Source organism: Pteronotus mesoamericanus, unplaced genomic scaffold (assembly GCF_021234165.1).
Source record: "Pteronotus mesoamericanus isolate MK-2021 breed Mesoamerican mustached bat unplaced genomic scaffold, CSHL_Meso_final contig_94, whole genome shotgun sequence".
Lineage (NCBI taxonomy): Eukaryota > Metazoa > Chordata > Mammalia > Chiroptera > Mormoopidae > Pteronotus > Pteronotus mesoamericanus.
The window spans coordinates 46,549,920-46,575,142 of NW_026555285.1; the positions used below are offsets into that span (position 1 = coordinate 46,549,920).

Consider the following 25,223-nt stretch of genomic DNA (forward strand, 5'->3'; position numbering starts at 1 on the left):
CCTTTAGTCAAGATGCATGAAGAGATGAAGTTTGAACACAGTCTTGCTGTTTACATGAAATTCACAGCAAAATGTGAATTGTTTAAGATTGGAGTACAGTAGCCCTCCCTTATCTGTGGTTTCACATTCCGCAGTGTCAGCACAAACATGGTCTGAAAATATCAAATGGAAAATTCCAGAAGGAAACAATCCACGAGCTGCACGTCGCGCGCCGTCCTGAGTCGCGCGATGACACCTCGGGCCGCCCCGCCCGGTGCGCATCTCCCTGCGTCCCGCTGCCCGCGCGGCGGCCGCTCTCCGCGCTCGGGTCGGCGGTGGCGGTACCGTGGCGCTGGGGTGGAGTCGCCCTTGTTTTACTTAAACCGTGATCCCAAAGGGCAGGGGCAGTGGTGCCGGCAGTTCACAGAAGCCAAAGAGAAGCTGCTTCCTTTAAGTGAAAGGATGGGCGTGTGGGGGAAACAGGACACGCACGGCCCGCTGCTCTCCGCCGGCCCAGGCACCCACCGGGCGCCGGGAGCGCGCCCCTGCGGGGCAGGCCGGGGCAGGGTGCCGGGCCTGCCGGCAGACTCCCTGTAAGTTAGCTCCCGCGCCTGCGTGGGGCGCGCGTCTGGGATTTCCATTTCTGCGGCCGATTTGCCACGTCAGCTGCGGAGAAGTCCTTCACCTTTTCCCTGTTCTGAAGCCTAACAGGTGAACTGTCCATTTTCTTTGTTCCCCAATTTGCAAAAGTATTTTGGTTATGGGCTATATCAAACAAGCATTTGTCACGTCCGTTCAGGTTATTGGTGAGACTGGGAAAGAGTTGCCTGTTAGTGAGGCGTGGCGGCGTGGGTCTCCTTCCCGCGTTTGCTGGGACCCGTCCTAGGGCCGCGACCCCGAACGGCGGCCGCAGGAGTGTCTGCGGCGCGCGCTACCTGACCGTCAGGGGCACTGACTCTTTTCCCTTCGCTTATCACGGAAGAAAATGACAAGGGCCACCACAGTCGCCTATTTTGGGGGTCAGAGCTGCAAAAAATATGATTTTCTGGTGTGCCTCAGATCTCTAGTAATTAATGTGTGCGTACCACGAGATGAAAAAGGTTGAAAATCGCTATGTTAAAGCAACAGATAATTTGCAATTTGAGGATTTAGAATATTAAACTGGTTTGTGTGTTCATACGCTTTATAGCTGGGATGGGGATGAGTTATTCTGTATGTAAATCGCAGACGTTCATTTTCCCATTGGTTAGGTCAAAGGGCAGCCTTCAGTGGTCCAGGGCTGTGAGGGCCTTCGTGTCCTATCCCAACATCTCCTGCTGTGTTTGTGGGAGTTTCGAGGAAATTCGTATGGTTAGGAAAGTGGTAGGAAGGTATTTAAAATAATGGATTTGGCAATTCTGTTTTTGTAAGTGTTTGTTTTGGTCACTTTCAGACACTATCTTTAATTCAATTGAGGGAGTTTGTTGGCAGATGGGGGGATATCTATATGATTGGGAAATACCTATCCCGTTGTTTAATTTATATCTTATTTCAAATAATTTCTTGGTTCCTAGTTGTGAAGTATATTGTTCCTTTGTTGGCTTCTTTTGGTTTAAGTTATATTGTGGAATCATGTGTAAAAACTATGTATTTATGATACTAACATTTTTTAAAATAACATTATCTGATCTTTCAATTTTGTGTTTATTAAGGTGCCCAAGGAATTTTTGATTTCTAATGGAAATGAAGGAAAATATAGATATCAATTAATCTGAGTGATTATACCATTAATTTAGCATACTCTTGTTTGATTTTCATCAGACAGAGTAATTTAAAATTTGCTGTCGTTAGTTCACTTTACTGTAGCTTAAAACTTGTCTGGGAGAAAACGTGTCTACTGCTGATTCACTGTGATTTTGCTGATGTTACTCAAACTCAATTAAAAGAAAACAAATGCTTAATTTTATTTGAGTGCATAAAATATTTGATTTAAATGAAAAACGTGTTTAAACTCTAGGCAACTGAAGTCCTTAAATATGTGTTCTTAATAAAATAAAGCATGGCTTGACTATTGTAAACATAATAAATATTATCTTAGCCCTGGCTGGTGCAGCTCAGTGGATTGAATGCCAGCCTACAAACCAAAGGGTTCCTGGCTCGATTCCTAGTCAGGGCACATGCCTGGGTTATGGGCCAGGTCCCCAGTGCAGGGCGCACGAGAGGCGACCACACATGATGTTCCTTTCTTTCTCTTCCTCTCTCCCCCTCTCTCTAAAAATAAGTAAATAAAACCACACACACAAAAAAGAAGCTTTAAAAAATAAATAAATAAATACTATCTTGTGACGAACATGGCTGAATGAAATAATATCAGTAAATTAAATCTTTGCGTTGTGGTTAGGGGGGAGCTCCTTGAAGGCCCTGGATTCAAGGCCCCTTTAACTTAGGATCTTCACATTTAACCTCACCAGGATGCCATTAAAACTGAAGCTTTATTCGCTGTTCACTTCAAGCTCCCCGCAGCACGTGCCATGGAGCTCAGTGCTTCTTGCCCCCTGGGGCCTTCAGCGCTGTAAACAGTCGTGTGACTGAAGTCCGTGGGCTGGCCTTTGCTGAAACTCTTGTTGATTTGAGCAAAGTTCAACCAATCGGCAAGGGACAGAAAATAAGTCAGAAAATGAAAGATTTATCGGTATACGTAATAGAAATTAGGAAGCTTTTCCCCGAGTAGAAGTATTTTGAGAATGCCTCCTCTCACCTACATTTTTTTTTTTTTTAAAGCAAGAGCAATATTTTTAAAAGAGCAACTATGGGATAGAAATATTACAAGTGGCCAATTTCTCTCTAATCCACTTAATTATGGACTCTGGAGGTTGATGTTGGTCTCTTGAGTTCTCTTTGCCTCAGCCTCACGTCTCTTGAGCTTTTGCCCCTTCATATTATGTGGTCATTAATATAATTACCCGGGCTGGAGTTTCTTCTGATTTTATTTTTTCCAACCTTTAAGCTGAATAACTGCCTGAAACTACAGAGATTTGATTTTTAAAAAACCACTCAGTATTATGAAAATGTTTAATTTTAAAGATAAGATTTTGGCAGGCAATCAAGGACTAAAGTAAGAGAATTATTATTTCCCATTGCACATACACCAGCACAAATTCCGTTTCCTTCTTATTTTTACCTTTCATTTCCTTCCTAAAATTTTGCCAAATATACTTCCTTGACTCTCATCAGTTTGAGACAGAGAAGGGAACTGAGAACTCTGAATCAGATAGCATGGAAAATGAGTTCTTATACTATTTTATCAAGACATTGTGGTCAGTTTTTTCCTATATTTTAAAAAAAATTTTAGCACTTTTTTATTTTTAATTTCAATTGACGTACATTATTGTATTAGTTTCAGATATACAACCGGTAATTAGACATTACATAACTTACTAAGTCATCCCTATAAGTCTCACACCCATCTAACACCATACAGAGTTTTCAGAATATTATTGCCTATATTTCCGATGCTGTACGACTATTCTGTAGCAACCAATTCGTATTTGTCAATCTCTTCACCTTTTTCCCACATCCCTTCAACCTCCTTCCCATTTGGCAACTGTCAAAATGTCCTCTGTATCTACGAGTCTGCTTCTGTTCTGCATGTTTGTTTTGTTTTTTAGATTTAACTATTAATAGATATGTACTTATTACCATTGGATTGTTTACATTTTTAATCTTTTTTTTCCTTCTTCTTAAAGAAGACCCTTTAACATTTCATTTCATAAAATAGTAGTTTGGTGGTGATGAATTCCTTTAGCTTTTTCTTGTCTGGGAAGCTCTTGTTATGTCCTTGAATTGTAAATGGTAGCTTTGTTGGGTACAGTAATCTAGGTTGTAGGTCCTTATTTTTCATCACTTTGAATATTTCTTGCTAATCCCTTCTGGCCTGCAAAATTTCTGTTGAGAAATCAGTTAACAGTCTTATGAGGGCTCCCTTGTAGGTAACTAACTGCTTTTCTCCTGCTTCTTTTAAGCTTCTCTCTTTGTCTTCAAACTTTTACATTGTTATTATGAGGTGTCTTGGTGTGGTCCTCTTTGGGTCCATCTTGTTTGGGATTCTCTGTGCTTCCTGGACTTGCATGTCTATTTCCTTCACCAAGTTAGGAAGTTTTCTGCCATTATTTTTTCAAAGGGTTTTTCAATTTTTTTCAGTTCCTTGCCCTCTCTCTTCTCATTATGGCACCCCCATGATGCGACAGTTAGTAAGCTTGAAGTTGTACCTGAGGCTCCATATACTGTTCTCATTATTTTGGATTCTTTTTTCTTTTTTGCTTTTCTGATTGGGTGTTTTTTGCTCCTGTTTTTTCAAAATCACTGATCTGATTTTCAGTTTCATCTACTCTACCGTTGATTCCCTAAAAGTTATTCTTTATTTCAGTTAGTGTAGCTTTCCTTTCTGACTGGTCTTTTTAATGCTGTTGAAGTTCTCACTAAGTTCTCTTTCTTTAAGTTCATTGAGCGTCCTTGTAACCAGTGTTTTGAACTTTGCATCTGGTAGATTGTTTGTCTCCATTTTGTTTAGCTCTTTTTCTGGACTTATGTTTTGTTCTTTCATTTGGATATATTTCTTTGTCTCCCCATTTTGGCAGACTCCCTGTGTTTGTTTCTAAGTGTCAGGTGGAGCTGCTATGTCTCCCAAGCTTGGTAGAGTGGCCTAATATAGTACGTGTCCAGCGGCACAGCCTCTCCTATCGCCCAAGCTGGTATTTGAGGTACACCCCCTGTGTGGGCTGTGTACTCTTTCCTCTTATAGTTAAGCCTTGATTGCTATTGGCATGTCAATGGGAGGGATTTACACTCCGGCTGATCAGCTACAAGGACTGACTGCAACCACTGACCACTGACTTTCAGCCACTGTGGAGGATCAGCCGTGCAGGGAGGGGACCGCCCCACAAAGCAGGACTTACTTCAGCAGGGCTCTGGTGCCTGCTGAGTCTACGCCTTGAGTGTGTCACTTGTGGAGGTGGTTGGGTGGCAGTGCTTGATGTGGTCTGAAGCCATCAATTGGGTGTGCTCCAGGAGGTGCAGGCTAAGGTCAGCCACCACCAGTGTTCTGCCCAGGGCCACCTCGCATAAGCTACAAAGTGACCTGCAGGTGGCTGCTGCTTTTGCTGGGCTTGGAGGTACCCAGGAGAGGCCAAGCTGTGAACCAAGGCCACCTACTGCTGGTGCTGAGCCCAGGGCCCCTAAGTGAGAGGTACGGGACTCACTGAAGCCAGAGGCTGTTTGTTTGAGGGATTTTAGGAAAGTCTGAAGCATGAGCCAAGACAAGCCATTCCTACGGAAAAGCCTACAAGAAACAGCTTGGGTAGACCTGAGAGCTGGGTGGCGTGGGGCCTCAGGGAATCACCAGGGTGTGGCAAACACGGGGAGCCCGGTTGAGGGAGACTCAGATAGGGAGCCTGCCTGCTCGCTCTGTGGAGGGGACAGTGGCCTCTGCCGGCACTCCTGTCTGGGAGACTTGTCCCCCAGCTCCCGCCTGGATTCCAGGTGATTCAGTAAGTTCCTCCCCTCTTTTCCCCGTTCCTTTCAGGCTGCTGCCCCAGCTCTGGAGCTCAAAGGGAGTATGTCCGAGTAGGTGCGAGGGCCCTTTAGGAGGAACTGCCTGGGACTCCAGAAGCCTCTGTCGCGCTCAGGCACAGTCCCTGCTGATTTTCACAGCCAGCAATTGTGGGGACTTCTCTGCGCAACACCAAAGCCCTGGGCCTAGTGTAGGGCTGGGACCACTCACTCCGTGGGGGAAGGGGGGTCGCCCACGGCTGAGATGTCCCAATTTTTATCCACCACACGTGGGTGTGGGACCAGCTGGTTCCATGCCTCCACCCCTCCTGCCAGCCTCGATGTGGCTTCTTTTGTGATTCCCTAGTTTTAGGGCTTCTTAGAGCTTGATTTCAGGTGGTTCTGAACGATGGTTGTCCTATAGTGTAGTTGCAATTTTGACGTGGTTATGGGAGGAGGGCGAATACTCTCTTCCCTTACGCTGCCGTCTTGACCGGATGTCCCAGTTTTTTCCTAGATTTTAGTAAATACAGGGAGAAAATAGGAAACTAGAAAAAAATAGTATATGACATCCACATATAGGATAAGGCTCGTGGCAAGGCCTTGGATTTCGGTTAATGGGTGTATATGGGAGCAGTCTGAGGCAAACTACATATACCGTGAATCGACTTAGACAAAAGCCCACAAGGTATCCCACCACCAAAAAGGATTTACTGCGGAAAGAGGAGGGGTCGCAGCCCAGTACGCAGCCACGGTTAGCCAGGCTCGCGCCCTGCCAGCCGAGGGCAGAGGCCGTCGGGGGAGGGGCCGTGAGAGCTACAGCGCTCTCTTGGAAACAGGTTTCTTTCCTTGGGCCTCTCCTGCCAACGCAGGGCGTGATATCCTCCCGCAGGCCCTCCCGGCTCCTGGCCAGGCCCCAGCCTCCCTGAATGTTCACACATGACATGTGTGAGAGACCTTGGCAACTGGGGGTCACCCCACAGAGATTGTACCGGGGGTGGTTCTTTCCCATGGGGAACCAGTTAAAAGTGGGGGGAATAAATTTATCTTCAGGCTCTATATCATGCTGTGTTGACCAGCTCGCGCGGCGGGGGCGGCGGGTGGGGGTGGTCCGGTTTGACGGTCACAGAAGGGAGTGTGTTGTAATTGTACCATTCCGGTCAACCACTCTGCTTAGCCTCTGGAGAACGCAGTTTGAGGGCAGGAGAACGGAGTAGCCTCTCAGCCCGTCGGCCTCTGATGAACTGCCAGCCATCAGCTCTAGAACGTTATTTTTTTTATTGACACGTTTATTAGTTTTATGGTTTATTTAGATTATAGTTTATCATAAATTATTAGTTTATAGTTTCACTGAAAGCTGAAACCTTATGTGTGAAACATCACATTTTTGCAGCCTAGTTACAAATAATTGTGCTTAAATGCTGTTTTGTTGTGCTCCCCGCCTTGTTCTTCCTGCCAGTGGACTCGCTTTGCCGTTTGGCGATCAGTAACATTCCGGGGACAGTTGGGCCCCTTCACACATTCTTGCGCGGCTGGACAGGAGCCCACGTTGTAAGGGCTGTAGCACTAGCGGTTAAGAGTGTTCTTTTTGGGTAAGTTCTGGTGAGTTGAAGTTAGAGGGATCTCTGCATCAATCTTTTCACTCCCCCCGACCTCTAAAAGGAAAGCCATCTACTGTAACAATAAATAGGGACACAAATGTTTTATTCAACCCCTCCCTGCCTCTTTGGCGCTACAGAGGCTGTGGGCAACCAACCCCGGGCCTGCTCCTTTGGGAGTGTCACGGGTGGGCAGTGGTTTGAGGAACATCATAAGGGTCATGCACAAAAGCCTTTCTCTCTAAATGTGCGCACGCGCACAGACACACACAGGCTTGTTGGTGCTTCGCCATGATGCCTCTTTGGAGAGGTGTTTTTGCCTTTGGGGCAGTACTGGGAGATACTGCTCTATCGCTGGCATTCCCTGTCTCTAACCATCTTGTGTCCAAGCATATGCATTCTGGAACAACAGAATTTCTATTAAAATTTTTGTTTATGGTCCTTTGTAGAAAATGTCTTTTCCCTTAAAATTCAGGTAGTGTTTCTTTATCAGTATAAAGTAATTTGAACTAAGGAGGTGACACTGGGTAGACGCCTTGTAGTACCAAATGTAGTTGGTGTCACAATCTATAAATTCCTTGATGACAGCTATAACACCTTATACATCATTGTGTCTCATGCCTGGAACACAGTAAGGATTCTAAATTTGACAGAATGACAAGAAATTTAGTGAATGGAGGGAAACAATGAATAAAGAAGTAGATTTAAGTGTAGCCAGTACAATATTATACACATGTCTTTTAAATCACATTCAAAGATCAGTGGGTTTTCTGACTATTACATTCTAGCTATGAACTTCAGAGGAAATTATATAGAGAGTGCTAGTCAGACAGGCCGCTGAGTGACTCGGCTGTCCTTGACTGGTCCGTAATCTTTCGGGTTGCAATTAAGTTTTGCTTTATATGCTCATGCTTATATTTAATAAATAATTAGATATTTAAAAATTACACAGGAATAGCAAAATACTAAATAAAGACAATGTTAAAAATGTAATCTTGTCACTCAGACACAACTATACTTAGTTTTTTCATGTGTATTATGTGTGTATGTAGTTTATGTAGTTGTAATCACAGTGTATTTTTTGTTTGTTTTTTCAGCTAACGTGATAGTTTTCCATGAAATCATTGGATTTTAATTTTACCCATATGTTGTGGGATTATGAGATTTGGAATCGTAGCATCTGTGTAGAAGTTTTGCCAACATAGTTTATAGGTCAAGGGCAAGTAAGACTTTCTTAGAGCACACTGTGTTAAGTATCAGTTGATTACTTTTTTCCAGCAGTGTTCTTTTGGGAATCTAGTTTAATATTGTGGCTAAACAAAAAAAAAAAAAAAAAATTCTGCTGTACTCCTGAAGTTATTTGGGGCTAGAGGGGATTATTTTTTCTTATGTTTATAATTTTTTAGATGTATCATGATTGAAAATTAGGAAAAAATGATCATGTAGTTTAGAAGGCCCTTTTGTTGTTGTTCAGGATCCGTTTATGGAGAATGAAAAAAAATTTTACTAAATTACATGTTTATGAAATGGCTCTGTTAGTAGAACTTGAAGTTCTTTTACCGTTTACAGATAATCTAAGTTGGATATTTGAGAATAGGACTGGGTTTGAGTTATGTCTTTGAACTTTCTCCAGCTTTTCCTTCCTGTGTGACCCTGGGTTAAGATATCTAATGGCAACTGTGAAAAGTAGGAATAAAAACATCTGATGCCAGTTACGATTATGATAATGACTAGTTCATGATCTACAGAGCTCCTGGGAAGATGGGCTGAGGAATTTTCAAAAATTGTGCAGGACTTTTTAGGACAACTATTTCAGTACAGGACAAACTGTCAAAAGGGCTCCATTCTTACAAGCAAGCACAGGTAGGAAAGGCAGGCACCTGGGAGCTGACTGCTGAGCAAGCCCTTCTCGGCCACATGGGGCCTGCGCGCTTGCTTGATTTACCGAGGTTCAGGCCAGTCGTGCAGAACCAGGAGGCCCTGGCCGGGACAGGGTGAGCTGGCTCGCCTGGCTTCCTCCCCAGAGAGCCTCCGTGTGTCAGGTTGGTTCTATTGTAGATGGAGGCAGATCCTCAGCCTTTTTCACTTACCAGCTCCCAGTATATCCCTTGAATGCTGAGAATAAAAGAATTTTCTGATAGTCCTCATACTCCAAATCAATTGTGAATCAACAAATAGATTTCTGTACTAGCGTGTGTGTTGGGCGACGGGGGCGGGGGGGGCAGGGTGGATAATAAGATCTTCCTTTTGTTTTTCTTGTTCAGGAAAGGTGATTTCTATTAAAGCTGGGGTCTGAGTGGAAGAGATAGGTAGGTTGGTGACAGAAGGGTTCTATGGCACAAAATATCAATCTGGTCAAGCAAACTAAGACATGGTAATGAGAGACTAGCTGAGACCAGGCCCCTTGGAACTACTTGTCCAGTTTGAGAATATCTTATTTGTTATTCTGATTAGAGACTAGCTGAAAAACTAGGGTTGGTTGTAAATGTCCTGTTTTTATTTTCGGTGAGTGGGACTTAAATGAACTGTTATTCAGGAAATAGTGGCCAAAAAAAAAAAAAATAGTCACACACTTTAGCTAGTCACCCCTGAATCGATGAGAATCATCGTTTTGTTAATTTCATCAACATGTTCATTTCTTTCAGCTCCATGTTCATGCATGTCTTTTAACCCGGAAACAAGAAGACTGTCCATAGGTCTAGACAATGGTACAATCTCAGTAAGTACGCATCAATAAGATTTCCAGTTGGAATAATTCCCTTCCTGTGGAGTATGTATCTATCTATCTATCTATATATATTGTGAAGAGAATTCTTTATTATTTTTTTCAAATTAGCAAACGAATATTGTTGCTAAGTAAACTAGAAATTGCAGCGCAGCGAAGTACGGTAAGGTCTAGGCAGAGCAGCCAGCAGCCTCCAGGTACACGGACAAGGCTCAGCTTTACTGACAAGGCCCGCAGCGCCCGGGAGGGGCCAGCGTGAGGCTGCCCAGTGAGCCGCACGGACCCGTGTGTCAGTGGGAACAAGCCGTGATACCAGTGCCCTTGATCAGGTGGTTAACCACACAAGTGACAGAACACAAGGGAAGTGATTCTTTCTTTTTTTTATTGTTGTTCAAATACCATTGTCTCCATTTCCCCCCCACCACTCGCCCTCTGCCCACCCGTCCCCACCCCTGGGAAGTAATTCTTTTAGATTGTGTACCTGCTCGTCTTTGACACTTGATGTTCTCCCTCCCCTCTTCAATCTGCTCCTTGTTGTCCCCTTAGCTCCCTGTAGCATGTGAATAGGACTCTGTAAATTTGTATGCATTTGTAAAGAAAGCACTACATTTAGTCTGAAGAGTAGATCCAGATAAATATTAGACCCTTCAATTATAGATCTTGAGGGACCTGAAGTTATTAGAAATCGAGATCTCGGATTTTACTACTTAATCTTCTTTTTCTATATTTATTTTCACCTAGTGTATTAACGAGTAACGAACTGATCTGGTAAAGTCTCCATTTTGGTAAATCGCCCAGTATGTATTGCCTTGAGTTCTGGCCAAGAGAGGCCCTGTTCTGGGACCCGTGAATCAGAAGACTCCGCTCTGGCCCCACTGCACCACCGGCTGAAGGACCTGAAGGGCCAGAGGGGTGTGTCCGCCTCACGCCCTCACTCTGTTTACCCTCACGCCCTGGGCACTGGGTGAAACCAGCCACCTTCACCAGAAGGGCGGCCAGGGCTTGGGGTGGGTGGGGTGTGCACTTGTGCACAAGGCCCCTCGAGGTGCTGACTGACGTGAGAACGTGAAGGGAAGGGAGTGGGCGGGGGCGGGCCCTCCCACATCACCGCACCATGGTGTGTGGAACTTTAAGGAATCTAAAAATTCCAGATTTGTACCTGTACCCTAAGGCGGGTGAAAGTGTATTTGTCAAGATTGGAGGAAGAGACCATGTTTTATTTAATAGTGTAACTTGGGAACGTTTAGACATAAGGAATGTAGGTGTCCCTTTGTAGTCTTGCCCTGACCCCCGCAAGGAGCCTGAAGAGGTGGACCTGCGATGTTCTGTTAGATCTCCAGTCAAACCATTTGTTTGGTGACCTTAATATTGATACCTGCAAATCAGCCTATTAAAATGTAGTTATGGAATGTCTATAATATCCAGTGCATTTGGTAGCTCTGTTAACTCTATTCCTTAGGAGAATAGAAGTTCATGGCACAGATCTTGTCTACTTTAAGGAGAGCCATTTAAAAACACTGGGGTAGGGGGAGGATAAAGCTTTTTTTTTTTTAAGATTTTATTTATTTTTAGAGAGAGGGGAAAGAAGGGAGAGAGAGAAACATCCATGTGTGGTTGCCTCTTGTGCACCCCCCACTGGGAACCTGGCCTGCAACCCAGGCATGTGCCCTGCCTGGGAATTGAACCAGCGACCCTTTGGTTCACAGGCCAGCACTCAGTCCACTGAGCCACATCAGCCAGGGTGGATAAAGCTATTTTTAAAAGGTAAAGGGAGATGACTGGATTGCTTAATGAACTAAAGAATTTATTACAAAGGAAATCTGAAGAGGTGAACTGAGATCCATATACTGCCCAGCGTTTCATGGAGTAGTGTGTATCATACTCACTGTCCATGGAAAGGCTTATGTGTATATAACATGGGTTGTTCTTCGCATTTTTGAAATCAGTGTAGGTGGTTAGTGGGTGCTGATTAATTTGACTTTGAAGGCAAGAAGGGTGAGCAAAGTAAGTTCTGGAGAGTTCTGGCTGCACGTTGTGTGTAAGCCACTGCTTCTTTGGTCAATGAAACAGCTAGAGACCTGAGCAGGATGGGGGCGCTTCTCCTGTAGAACAGTGTCGGGACAGCAGACTGGCCCCATGTTGTAAAGAAGATGAAGGGCCCAGCTTGTATGACACAATTTCCCTAAAAGTACTTGTTCTGTGTTGCCAAAAAAGATGAATTGTATGCACTACCTATTCTCATCTGGAGACTTGTAAAGAGCTCTGACTTAGAGAAAGAAACATGGAGAAAACAGCATGTTTAAGGCTCAGAATTCTCATTGATCACTACATTAGCAGTTTCTTTACTGAAAGTACTTCTACAGAGCCTCACCTGTTTAATAGTTGACTCTCCGGACGTGAGAAATCTATTCAGAGACTATACATTCACTGTTCCCTGAAGATAGCAAATATATTTTAAAAAGAAATACTGGTTAACTTATTTTAAAACAAAGGAAGAAATCAGAAAGCAAATCCTTATTATTTTACTGAATAAAAAAGATTTAAGAGGCAGTTAACCTTATGTAACTGAGTGGGGAATTAGGAAGTGGAGATAACAAGAATAGGCCATTCTTTCAGAAATGTGGCCGCAGAAGGAAGGCGAGACACGGCGAGCACTGGGACAAGATGTTTCAGGAGACAAGCAACGGGAGTGGCCAGAACAGTGTGGAGAATTTAGCTTTGGGAAAGAATGGGGAGACTCTTCAGACAGGAGGGAAAGGCAGAGACAGTTTGAAGGTGCAGGAGAGGAATGGCCTTTTGTTTTTCCTATGAAGTAGCAAGTTAGATCACCGACTGACAGAAGCAAAGATGGGCTGAGGGCATATTTTCATGTCTGTAACTTGCTTTTCCTGAATTTATAGCCCCAAACTCCTTCTGCCATCATGGTCTACAAAGTCTCAGTTGTCTCTCAAGGCATTGTTCAAATACCCTCCCCCTCTCCATTTCTTTTATTTTATTTTTTTGTGGACAGGTGTTTTCTGAGCCCTACTAACTCGATTTAATCACACACAATACTTGGTAGGTTCACTATATTTATTTGCTTATTTAACTTGTTTTGTAAAAAGTTGTGAAGTCTTTCTCCTTCATTAAATACAATGTTGAATGCTAAAGACTTGTTCAGTCTTTTATTCATCTCCTCTCCCAGCAGATCTTAGTGTGGTTTGTTGTGCAAATTGGGGCACAATGAATAATTTGTTCAATAAGTCATTGACTAAAGCACAAAGACTATTAGTATTTAACACAGCTGGTTGTAGTAAGTGCCTGCTTAAATTCTGAGATAGTTTATTTGTATCATTCTATTGCTGTTGAAAATATTTTTCACAATGAAATTATCCTCTATAGTGGAAGAAGTTATCTGGAGTTTCTATAAATGTCTTCTGTTTTAAGGTTGAAAGATGTAGTCCCATTGTGCTAACTGCTATTTATGTTGAAGTAGGATGTTAAAATTTTCTGTCATAATGTCTCATGTATTCTAGCCAACCAACAAATATTTAAATATCAGCTGTGTGCCGAATATAATGCTCAGTTCTAACATGTGGCTCTTGGTCTCAAAGAACTTATCTTTCAGTTGGGGAAAAAAATGAAGTTATGAAAAAAGTAACCCAAACTGCAAAGAAGTAACAGCAACACTAGCAGCACGCCAAGTGCGATGTTGACAAGGCTGAGGTCAGACAGAGCTGGAGGGGGCGGTCTGACCTGGGCAACTCTGTGGAGATTGGATGTGAGCAGGATTTAGAACATGGGCTAGGATTTGAGTAGCTGGAGATAGGAAGGCAAGGCACTTCAGGCAAGGCGAAGGGCATGGGAAAAAACATGGCAGTGAGAAAGGGCAGGAAATGTTTGGGGGGATCGTTTGGCAAGAGATCAACACTTTGGGGAGAGGATTAATAGGGTATAAATTACAATAGATGGTTGGGGCTTGATTCTAAAAAGCTTATAAAGTGCTTCCCAGATAAGGTAAAGGTAAAGGAGGTCATCATCACCAAGCCCTTATTGTATGAAATGTTAAAGGGACTTATCTAAGAAAAAGAAGATCAAAAACTATGAACAATAAAACAGAGGGGAGAGGGAGGGGGAGGAATGGAGGGAAAAGTAGAGGGAATAAGCAGCATAAGTAGTAGGTACAAAATAGGCAGGGGGAGGTTAAAAAGAGCATAGGAAATGGAGAAGCCAAAGAACGTGCATGTACAAACCATGGACATGAAGTAAGGGCGGGGGAGCGGGGTGCTGGGGGACGGGGCGGTGGAGGGTGGAGGGGAATAAAAGGGAGAAAAAATGGGACAACTGTAACAGCATAATCAATAAAATATAGATTAAAAAGCTTGACACAGGACGAGCAGTTAGCATTGTGTGAAGGAACTGGATTCCTAACAGAGAAGACCTCCCCATCACCACACGGCGAGACTTTCTACGGTATTCAGAAGGGATAAGAGACTGGTGAGGAAATGTCAAAACAGAAATTAAAGAGTTTCCATTAAACTAATTTTTACCAACCCTACTGGATTGTAGCTATAGGATAGGCATAGAGATGTATATGTAATCATTTTATAAATATATTTTTCTTCATCAAAACTACGAGTGAGCCCAAATTCTTATTAAAATCTTGCCAAGATAAATGCATAGTCGTTGAAAATACTTTGAAAAAGTCCCCAAAATGATACAATCTCTGTTCTCCAAAGATTAATTTCATGTATGTGTTAACAGGAAGTTTGATTGGGACAAGAGGAAAAGATTTATTATATAAAGGTTAACATTCAGAATAGTTACTATTATAAAAAATAAGCGATGCTGACGATGTATGGATTTGCTGCTGTTTGGGTAGCCCTTGTGGTTATTATATTCTCATAGCATGTACTATTGTTAGTTCATGTAGGTTATCCAAGGGAGTGAAAAAATAGGGAGCTAAATGTTTACTGGGCAGCTACTGTGCACCAAGCACCCTGCTGTACATACACCGCCTCCTTCAGCTTTGCGGTGCTCCTTCTGTGCGGGTGGCACCCGTCACGTTTCTTGGGTCAGAGCGCGAAGGCCTGCAGGGCACGCCTGCCTTCTGCTCACCCCGCCAGGAAGCCGCTCTCGGCAATGCAGGGGGGTGGGGGGGCGCCGCCTGTCTTCTCTCATTTGTTGATGCGTCGGCTTCGGTGTTATGTCCCAACCGAATCCCTGGACCACAGCGCAGGCTTTGTGACATGTCTGCTGAATGAAGGAGAGAAGGCGTTTCAGTTCCTGCCATCAGGACGCTAAAACCAAAGTTGGGCACTTAGCTGGCAGGATGAATGGCTCTCAACAGCTGATGCTACAGGAGTGGATCCTGTGTTTAAGTTTGGGCGGTCATTTAAGAATTTGATGTTCAGCTCCGCTTCCTGAAATTTATAAGCAGGGATACATTAGGCAAGGAACTAAGAGGCTTAAGTAGAAGTGTGATATCTTCTTGAGAGTTTGTGGGACCCTAAAATAGGCCATTAATAAGTCCTTCATCTCCTCTTTTTCAAGTAAGACTAGAAATCTGAAGAACGTTTGAGATTATTGAAGGAATATGGCTTCTTTATCATTTATTGTTACTTGGAGATTCGTATTTTACAATTAAATTAACAACTTCATGATAGTGTTACTTTGTGTTTACTGTCTCAGCAGCTGTATCCCTCAGTGTTCTAAAATTGCTTCCCATGATGGAATTCAGACTGGTGTTTGTCTTGGCAGAGTCTCATGGGTGGGGACTCTGTGTCACAGGTCCCAGTAATCACGCAGGCAGGGTGCTTGCTGTAACAGGGAAGCAACAGGCGTGCCCCTTCCAGAAGACCTGTGGCTTCAAGGTAGAGGAATGTAGTTTCTCTAAGAGAAGATGTTACTTTTTCAAATAAAAGGAAAAATTACCTCTTTTAAAATGTTGACCTTTAGCAAATAACCAGATATAACTTTTCCCAGCAAGATGGGTTTATTGGGGAATGACAAAGAATTACAAAGTGGGACTAGCCCTGTAATGGTGAACCAAGCACAAGTCCAGAGAAACAAAGGAGAGGACACCCCTTTATTGGATGTGGGAGGAGCTGCTGTAAACAGAGGAAACTGAAGGTTTGAGTATAGTGGCTTTCCATTGGCTGCATATGGCAGTCTCCCATTGGCTGTGTATGGCAGTCTCCCATTGGCTGCGTATGGCAGTCTCCCACTGGCTGTGCTATAGCAGTGTTCCATTGGCTGCGTATGGCAGTCTCCCATTGGCTGCGTATGGCAGTCTCCCACTGGCTGTGCTATAGCAGTGTTCCATTGGCTGTGTATGGCAGTCTCCCACTGGCTGTGCTATAGCAGTGTTCCATTGGCTGTGCTATGGCAGTCTCCCATTGGCGCATTATGGCAGTGTTCCATTGGCTGTGCTATGACAGACTCCCATTGGCTGTGCTATGGCAGTGTTCCATTCACTTAGCTGTTACTAGGCAAAGAGGAATCCTTTCTTGCTCCTGCTGAGATAGTCAAGTACCATGGTATCATTTCCATCAGAAATGCAAGGTACTGTCTTCCTGTTGTGGTCAGTAGTGTGTGTGTTGAGTGACTTGGGTATGAGAGCTCTCTTTTAATCTTCTGGCTCCATTTTAAATGAGGTTTCCGCTTATTTTCACAAAAATATAATACCCGGCATACCCCAGAAGGAAATCTAAGAATCATCATAGCTGTTTATCTCACCTGAAACCAGGATCTTGAACTCTGTTTTATTATATTCAGGGGGGCCAAGGAATTGTAGTATTTGTAGCAGCCTTTGTGTATTGCCGTGACAGCAAGATGAGTCACCCCCAGTTGCAGCATGTTGGTACTTGGTATGTTAGTACCCTTGGGCCGCTGTGACAAAGACTACAAACCAGTGGCTTTAAAAAACCAGAACTTGTTCTCTCACAGATCTGGGGGCCATAAGTCTGAAATCAAGGCGTCAGAAAGGCATGCTTCTTCTAGAGGCTCGGGGAGAGAATCCCCCTTTGCCTTTTCCTAGCTTCTGGTGGTTGCTGGAAATTCTTGGCATTCCTTGCCTTGTAGGTATGTTACCCCAGACCCTGCCTCCATCTCTCCATCCCTTCCGCTCTGTCTCTGTGTCTTCACATGACTTCCTCACTAAGATACCAGTCATTGGAATAAAGGCTCACCCTAATCCAGCTGTGACCTTATTTTAACTAATTACATCTGTAAGAACCTTAGTTCCAAACAAGGTCACATTCTGAGGTTCTAGGTGGATGTGAATTTTGGGAGAACACTATCCAACTTAGTGCTTCCGGTAATAAATCTGTGGTATTTCCCTAACAGTGTTCTAACTACTGATTAGGAATCAATTTTGTGAGAGTATAATATGATGCCTTCAGGAAGAGGTATCCAGAAATATTAGAGGAAAATTCAAAATCCCCTTGGAGGAGACAGAAGATTAGAATTGAAAGGGGCCTTAATCTTAATATAATGCCACCCTCCCAGAGATTAAATGATACATTGGGTAGGTCACATATCAAGATAGTGGTGGCAGCTAGGATTTCCCTGACCCTTGGGCAGATCTTCTTACTGTACCAGGCTGGTTACTTCACATAGCCAGGACAGCCCAGCTGCAAGGAATTGTCCGAGGTCGGTCACTAATGATTGGGAGTTTGTGTTATTTCATGCATCAAACCATTGCAAAAAAATATTTAAAAATTTTTGAGCATTTAACATAGCAAGGTGTTTTGGATTAGTTGTTGTTTATTGTGCTTATAATGAGCCTACTGGGAGTGAAACCAAATGGTGAGATCACATTCTACAGTGATGACAAGTATGAATTCGGAGAAAGAAGAAGGGCTCCTGGTGGCTAACTGGGCTAAAATTAAAAAAAAAAAAAAAAGAAATTAAAGACAAACAAATAAAAAAAAGAGCCTAGCAGCCATTTCCACACCAGGACCTCTCCGCACGCTGCACTTCACAGGAAGCCCGTGCTGAGCTGCCTGCCTGCACTGTGTCCCTGCCACCTGGGCCAGCCCTTACCAAGGAGTCCCTAGAATCCTGTTTCAACCAATAGGACTGAGGCTTTCCCTGTCCAATCAAAACTGCACAGCTCCAACCAATGAGTGGCTATATCTTGACCAATCGGGACAGTGTTTTTTGGACCAATCAAATCGCAAGGAATTGTAGTCCTCATTTGCATGAGGACAGATCAGTTAGGGACCAGGGGCAGGGACTTTTGTCCATATAAGCCAGCTCCCCCCCGTATGATGAAGCATGCTTCCCCTTTCCGGGGAAGACCGAACACTGCATTTCTCCAGGTAGCGAGGCAGACCCGCGCAGAGCCGGGCACAGCAGCCGAGCTGAAGAGGGGCCTGGCCGCAGGGCTGCACCACAGCCGGCCTGTTTTCACAGCTGTGCTGTATCACCATTGAGCTGTGTGCACTGAATACAGTTTCCTTCTTCACCACACCCCAAACTGGGGATTCTTGTTGGCATTGAATTGGCATCTATGACCATCAGGTGACACATGTAACCTATGAAGAAAGCATCTGGGTCCAGTCGGGCCACTGCTGCTGGAGAGAAAGCATTTTGAAACCTCCTCCTGGCTTAGCTCAGAGACAGCAGTGCTTCGGCTGACTTGTCAGTCATTGTGCGGCATTCTGAGAGTTCTTAAAGGAGGAACCGAGGTGACTTCTGGCATTTCCCTGCTTTCTAGGACTTCTAGTGTGGCACCTTCCGTGAATATAATATCCTAATCGTGGGGTCAACAGAGGTGGAGTTGAAGAAAGTTTCTGGAGGTCCTGTGTTCAGAGACATGTGGACCTTGGACTCCAGAGGGCCGCCTCCTTCTTTTATACTCTTAGGTGACTTCGCTATTACCGTAATTGATGATTCATCATGCCATGGTTTCTACCATAAACGACCACCATTTCTACGTCGTTTCATCATTTTATGCCACTGGACTTTCTCACATGAGGAGTTCTTTTTATAGACTGCTACAGTTACTCTCTTGCAAGCCTGTGCTAATAGATCACCGTGAACTTAAATATAAATATATAAATATATGTATATACGTATATAAGGCTTTTTCTGCTTAGGAGCAAGAAGCCTAGGGTGCCAACATGCCAGGTGCTTCCTATTCATTCATTTAGTATAATTCATTGAAGGAGTTTTTGTTATAGAAGCCACTGTTGTGAGTTAGTGTGCTTTCAGTATTTGCGTAGATCATAGAGCTTCTTCGGCTATCTCAAGGACAAGCTGTTCCCTCCAGTTATGTCACTGTGCATGTAGCCCTGCCATCTATTGTTCAGTACCTGCATGTCATCTAAAAACTCACTCAAGTAGTAGTGAATGCAGATGCCAAGAGCATTCTGTGGCCTAAGATTATTTTGTGGCCTCTCCATGCAATGATAAATTTTCAAAGTTCTTCTTGATCCCACTTTTAGACCGATTCTGTAGCATGATCACCTGTAGGGGCACCCAGATTGCCCTCTATTTTAAATTGGGTGCCAAGGGGATCCACTGGAGTGCCCAGAAGATTGAAATCATTTCCCCACGACCCACAGGAACTGTCTGCCACAGGGATGGCCTTCTAGGGACACTGTATTCCCATTTCAGAGGGTGGACGCCTTCTTATCCTGGCCATATCAAACAGCACATCCACGCTTCAGAAAGGCCGTATCTAGGAGCTGATGAGTGTGTTATGTGTCCAGCTGCTTTCCCTTTGTCACATACCGTGGTGATCTCTCTCCCGCCCCGCCTCCCATCCTTCCCATAGGCTTTTAAACACACTCAGGTTTCTTTTGACTTAAAGCAAAGACTAAAACATCACAACTCTCTTTCCTGTTCGCCTAAAGTTCTGTCTCATTCTCTCCTCATAACCAAACTTCTCAAAAGGGCTGCCAGTCGTCACTTGTTACCTTGTGTGACTTCCCGCTCTCAGAGCTCTGCAGCCTGGCTTCCAGCCCCGGCATTTCCCTCGCAGCTCTGGCCGTGCTTACCAGAGGCCTGCCCGTGGGTCTGTCTGCCCGACGTCGTGCAGTCCTCGTCAGGTTTGCCCTCCCTGCAGCATCGAGCTCTGCTGGTTCTTCCTGAGAGACTTTCTGTGCGTCCCGCAGCTCAGCCCTCCCCTGCTTCTCCTCCCCTGCTCTGGCCGCTGTGTCTCTGGTGACCTCACAGAAGGCTGTCTGAGCGGCTTCGGTTCAGGGTTGGAGCTCTCTGGTTCCCGGGCCCTCCCTGTTTCCTGCCAGACGGCCTCACCCACAGCATGGCCTCACTTGGCCCCCCATGTGACAGCAGCTCAACTTGTCATCTCTGTCTAGTTCTTTTCTCTGAGGTCCCCACTTCCTTCTGAGTATTTCCTGTTGAGTACGTCGAAGGAGCCGCAAATTCACCAGATCCAAAACCAGACTCCTTGTTCCTCCCCACATACCTGCCCTTCCTCAGTGCTCCCTATTTTGGTGACGGTCACCACTGTTTGCCCTGGTGCAAGGGCCAGGGGTTATTGGAGTCATCTTCCTTCCTCTTTGCTCCACTCCACCCAGTCCATCACTTAATAGATTTGTTCCTTCCAAATAGCTCCACTCACCCCTCTTTCTTCGTCATCATCATCGTCACCAGCACCCCATTGCCCTGCTCCATCCTCTTCTCCTTGGACCTTCAGCTGACCCTCTCACTGGCCATACCGTGTCCATTCTGCCTCCTCCAGTTGGTTTTCCATGTTGGATCTAGAAGGATCTTTACAAGACACGTTTGATCTTGTTAATTCCCTTTCCCACTGTCCTTCCCTTGCTCTTCGGGACACAGGCCGGAATTCTCCACGTAGCCTGTGTGACCCTGCCACGCCCGCCCCCGCCCTCTGCAGCCTCCTCCTGCGCAGAGCCCTTGCTCGTGCAGGTGCAGCCATAGCGGCCCACTCTCAGCCTCCTGCGCTCGCCGTGTCCCCTCCTTCCACAGAGCGCCTCTGGGGACGCTCCCTTCCGCTCTGCCCGCTCTGCCTTCCACCCCTCAGCTCTCGGTTTAATTGCTGCTTCTGTAGGGAAGTCTTCCTGACCTTCCATCACCCCCTGGGTTCCGAGTGCCCCGCTTCTGTGGCATTTGTCCTGGTTGCCATTTTGTACTATTTGGGTGACAGTTTGATCAACACACATATTCAGTATAAGCTCCACCAGGCAGTGGCTGCTCTGCTTGACCCCTTGCTGCATCCCTGACACCCAGTGCAGTGCCCATGAAGTGAATGGTAAGTCCTCTGTAAACACTTGTCGGATGACTTCCTGAGCAAATGAATCAACATAGTCTGTCATCACATTGGCAGCATAGAGAGGTGAAGAGCACAGGCTCTGGAATCAAACTGCCTGAGGCAAATCCCAACTCTCACCCCACAGGTGGGTCACCCTGGGCAAGGTGCTTCACTCTCTGTGCCTCAGTTTCCTTATCTGTAAAACGCAGATAATAATCGTATCCGTTTGGTAGAATTGCCGTGGGGATTATTGGACATCATACACGTCAGCTGTTAGAACAGTGCCTGTGCCTATGACGAGCTCCATAAATAATAGCTCTTGTCAGTGTCGTGGTCATTAGCAGCAGCATCTGCCTTTGGTGGTGACCAGGAAACCTCCGTTAAAGTCCGTCACGTGGACTTAGTAGGCCAGTTCCAAGGAGTGGCAGTATCTTCAGGGTAGCACACTCCTCCTTAGGATGATTCAACCTATTCCTAGTCCCATCTTCATTCAGCCTTTGCTGCCACATTACAGTAATTTGCCAGTGATTTGCAAAACATGGACTGTCAAATACAATTTTTTTTCTGCAGAAACGTTTCTTATCTAAGTTGCTACCATTTTGACTTTCGTCACCCTCGGGAGAAGGTTGGGCTCAAAGAAGTGTGCGGATTACCAGAGATGCTCTGAATGGAGGCCTGAGAAGACAGCAGATTTCTCACCACGAGACACAACGGGAGGAGGGCGGGTTAGCGGCCAGCAAGGGCTGCGTCACGTACTGTTCCTTTGGGAGTCTGGGTTGTCTCGGCCAGTGTCCAGTGGGCTGTGGTCCTACAAATTTTTTTTTAACACCAGCAATTTGTCACAAACCCTTCATCAATTATTTCCATTTAGACATGTGAAAATAATATCTTCTGTGTGCACAAATATCTTTCTAATTTTTATTTTGAGGTTATGTCCTATACAAACTCTGCTTCAGGCCGTGGTTCTCACATCGCTGTCATTTGGGGCGCAAGGTCAGAGCCTAGAGGGACTGGTGTGGTGTTTCCCGGTCGCCTTTGAGGGCACCCCTTACAGAGCACCTTGGCGACAACAGAGCTGTGAAACCCCGAAGGGCTGCCTGACGTTTATTTCTTGCTGTAAAGCCTGAGACCTCACTAGAGCCAAAATGTGGGAAGGAAGCAGTTACTCTTTTACGGTCCCTACGTCGCTGAAGTGCTGTGGCTGGTGTTAATGGGCCTCCTCGGATCTGAGACAGCCTTGAAAACAGGCTCTTTCCTCGCCTCGCTGTGCTGGAGCCAACGGTCACGCAGGGGGAGACGTTCAGCCGGCCCCGGCCCCGGGGGCGCAGTGCCAGGCTTCGCGGCTGGGCTTGTGTCTCTTCGTTGTTCCACACGTGGATGCTACAGTGACTCAGGGTGGCCATCACCCAGAAGAGGTGTGGTTTCCAAAGTGGGTGCCCCTCCCTGTGTGTGTATGGCCCCTTCAGCGCTGCGCCTTCAAAGTAAGTGCCCCAAATCCCAATCCACTCATCTCCTGTCCCACAGATGGGAGCGTGACTCTACTCAGTTACCAGTGAATGTTGCAGTTTTATAAATACTTTTTAGTGCAGGAAGCACACTATCAGCTCACTGAAGCAAATTACACAATGGCCAAAAGACTGCTTGCTGTCCTAGCGTATAGAACAGCATGGCTCTCCCCTCCGCAGCGGTCACTCGGGTCCAGCGGTGTCCTGCATTGGAGAGGGGGTGGGCTCTTTTGCCCAGAGCTTGTCTGTCGTGACTAGGAGAGAAAGGAGCTGGAGAGGCGCCTTCCGGTGGGTTGCGTGATGTTGTGGTTGGGTGGCTGGTGTGGCGTTTTCAGATGAGTGAGGCCCGAGGTCTCTCCGCATTCCCCCGCTGGCCCTTCCTTCTCTGGCGGAGCCTTCAGTGTCAGACTGCCCACGGCCCGCCCTGTGCCGCGTGTGCCTTTTTGGTGATCTGCTCCTGCAGCTTCATTGTCCCCCACGTTCTCAAGGTGGCACGTTCTGTCCTCCAAAGCCTGAGCGCAGACTCCCAGCCGCTTACTGGGCATTCCTACCCGGGAGCCTTCAAGACCGTGATTTAGCGTGTTCTGAGTAGAAACAATTCCCTTTCCCCCAGCGGAGGCCCTCTCCCCTGCCCCAGTCAACGGCATCACCGAGGAGCCGCGACCAGAAGCGGGACTTAGCGGAGATGCGCGTTTCCCCCGCAGGTCGCCCGGCACTCGCACTCGGCACCCTGGCCTACCCGCCTGCCTCAGAACTGTCCCCAGGCGCTTTCAGGCCTGGTGCCGCGAGTGCTTCGAGCCTCTCCACCCGCCGCAGCGTTTGCTCGGACTGCCGCAGGAAGCTCCAGGCTCGCCCTCCCGTCCCCACCTCCTGCAGCGCCCATGCCATCGCATACCCGAAATTCTGGTGTGACTGCGCCGGTCCTCAGCGCAGAGACTCCGCCACTCCTGGAAGCACGCGATTCGGATTTCTTAATTCCTGCCCACGGTGTCGGTCTCACCTGTTACAGACTCTCCTGCCCAAATATCAGACTTGTTTGGTTCACAAATCCTTGCCCACATGCACGGAGTCCCCTTGCTAATAGGCGCTGTGACCTCTTGCTGTCCTGCCTCCTTCGCCTGAGGAACTCCTCCCAAGCCCTTAACAATTGTCCAAAAGCCCCAAAGCCGCTCTCCTGAGAAGCTGCCCCACTCCGGGGTTAAAGGCTCATCTGAGGGCTTCTCATAGCACTTGGTTGACGTTTCTGCTGTCGTATTTATACGTACTTCCTAGTTTACAGGTACTGTTTATTTGTATCGTTGTGTACTAAGACAATACATAGAGTTCCTGAAAGTGTCTAGTAAATAGGAGAAATTTAATAAATGCTAAATTCCTTGTTTTTTCCCCCCACAAATGATATTTCTATTTTTCACCATTAAAAGTCTGAATTTTAAACAGATTCTTAGACTAGGGGCTCATATCCATCAGCTCATTCAACTTGATCACCTGTCTCTCATCCCCAGTAGTCTTCCCAGAACTGCTGCCTTCCCCATGAAGCTCCATGAGTTCTCCCAGTTCAAATTTGGGCTTCTTCAGCATTTTCACTTTCCTAACAGACACCATGGAGCGGACGAATGGATTGGCAGGCCTCTTCTATGTCTTTTCCAATGCTGCCTGGAATCAGTTTATCGCCCACTTCTTTCACGTTGTCTGTGCTTCTTGGGTCATGCGTCCCATCATCTTCCAGAGCTGGTGGACCTGCTGATGCTGAGCAAATGGGTCTTCCAAATCTGATTGTTGCATTTCTTAGTAAAACCAGCACAGAATAGATGAAGCAAATGACCGTTGGTAGTCTTGATATCCACATGGGTTTCGATCTTGAGCTGCCAATTTTTGACCATGGAGTGAATTTTGTCACAGGTAAGATCCATTCCATGGAGATTGGGTAGTTTTTGCCCTGAACACCCTGAGAAGTTCGCTTAGATTTTCTAAAAGCAACTTCATCATTCTGCAGATCAGCCAGGCTCCTGTCAGAAGCACAACCCTGAGGCCATCAGGAGGAATTCTGAATTCTCGTGACCAGTGTTCTGTGTTTCTTACATTGAACATGGCTGGCACGCTCACATCACATGAATCTTCCTTAGGAAACAGATCGACCGCTCTCTTCTTGGCTCCTTTTCGCGAGGTGCCTGTTCTTGCCGACCGCCATGGTGCCGCTCGGAGCCAGAAAGGCTAATTTCCTTGTTTTCTTGACCTCCGTTAGCCTGAGCAACTTGAAGGCAGAAAATGTTACATGTATTGCTATTTCCAATACGCTGTAGGAGCCTTGCACAAATGGGAACCTCAGTAATAGTTTTCAAATGAGTGAAAAGCAGGCTAGTTGCGTCTGTATTATTCAGTTCTCCTTTTATTTTCATTCTTACATTCCAGTCATCCTCACGAAAGCCCTTGTTTCCCCCAGCTGTGAGGGGGAAGAGGCAGTTGTCTTATTCTTCTCTTCCATCCTCTGTCAGGTAGGGTTCACTCAGAGTTTGTGGGAGAAATATTGTTGAACACCCTTTGCCTTGCTGTATACCCTGGGCGGGGGGGCCGGGGGTTAGAGGTATGAACTGCTTCCAGAGAGATCTGCACCTGAGTCCCAGCTCTGTCATCGTTAGCTGGGCGTGATGGACATGCTGGTTACCTGC

General features: G+C 45.8%; 1 protein-coding gene across 2 annotated transcripts in view; it reads left to right on the forward strand.

The window, feature by feature from the left end:
* WDFY2 (WD repeat and FYVE domain containing 2) overlaps positions 1–25,223 on the forward strand; it is a 124,438-nt gene that overhangs the window by 47,881 nt on the left and 51,334 nt on the right. For both annotated transcript variants that reach the window (XM_054586497.1, XM_054586498.1), the window contains exon 3: positions 9,749–9,822. In XM_054586497.1, coding sequence (XP_054442472.1) covers positions 9,749–9,822 — 74 coding nt within the window. The remainder of the gene's footprint in view (positions 1–9,748; positions 9,823–25,223) is intronic.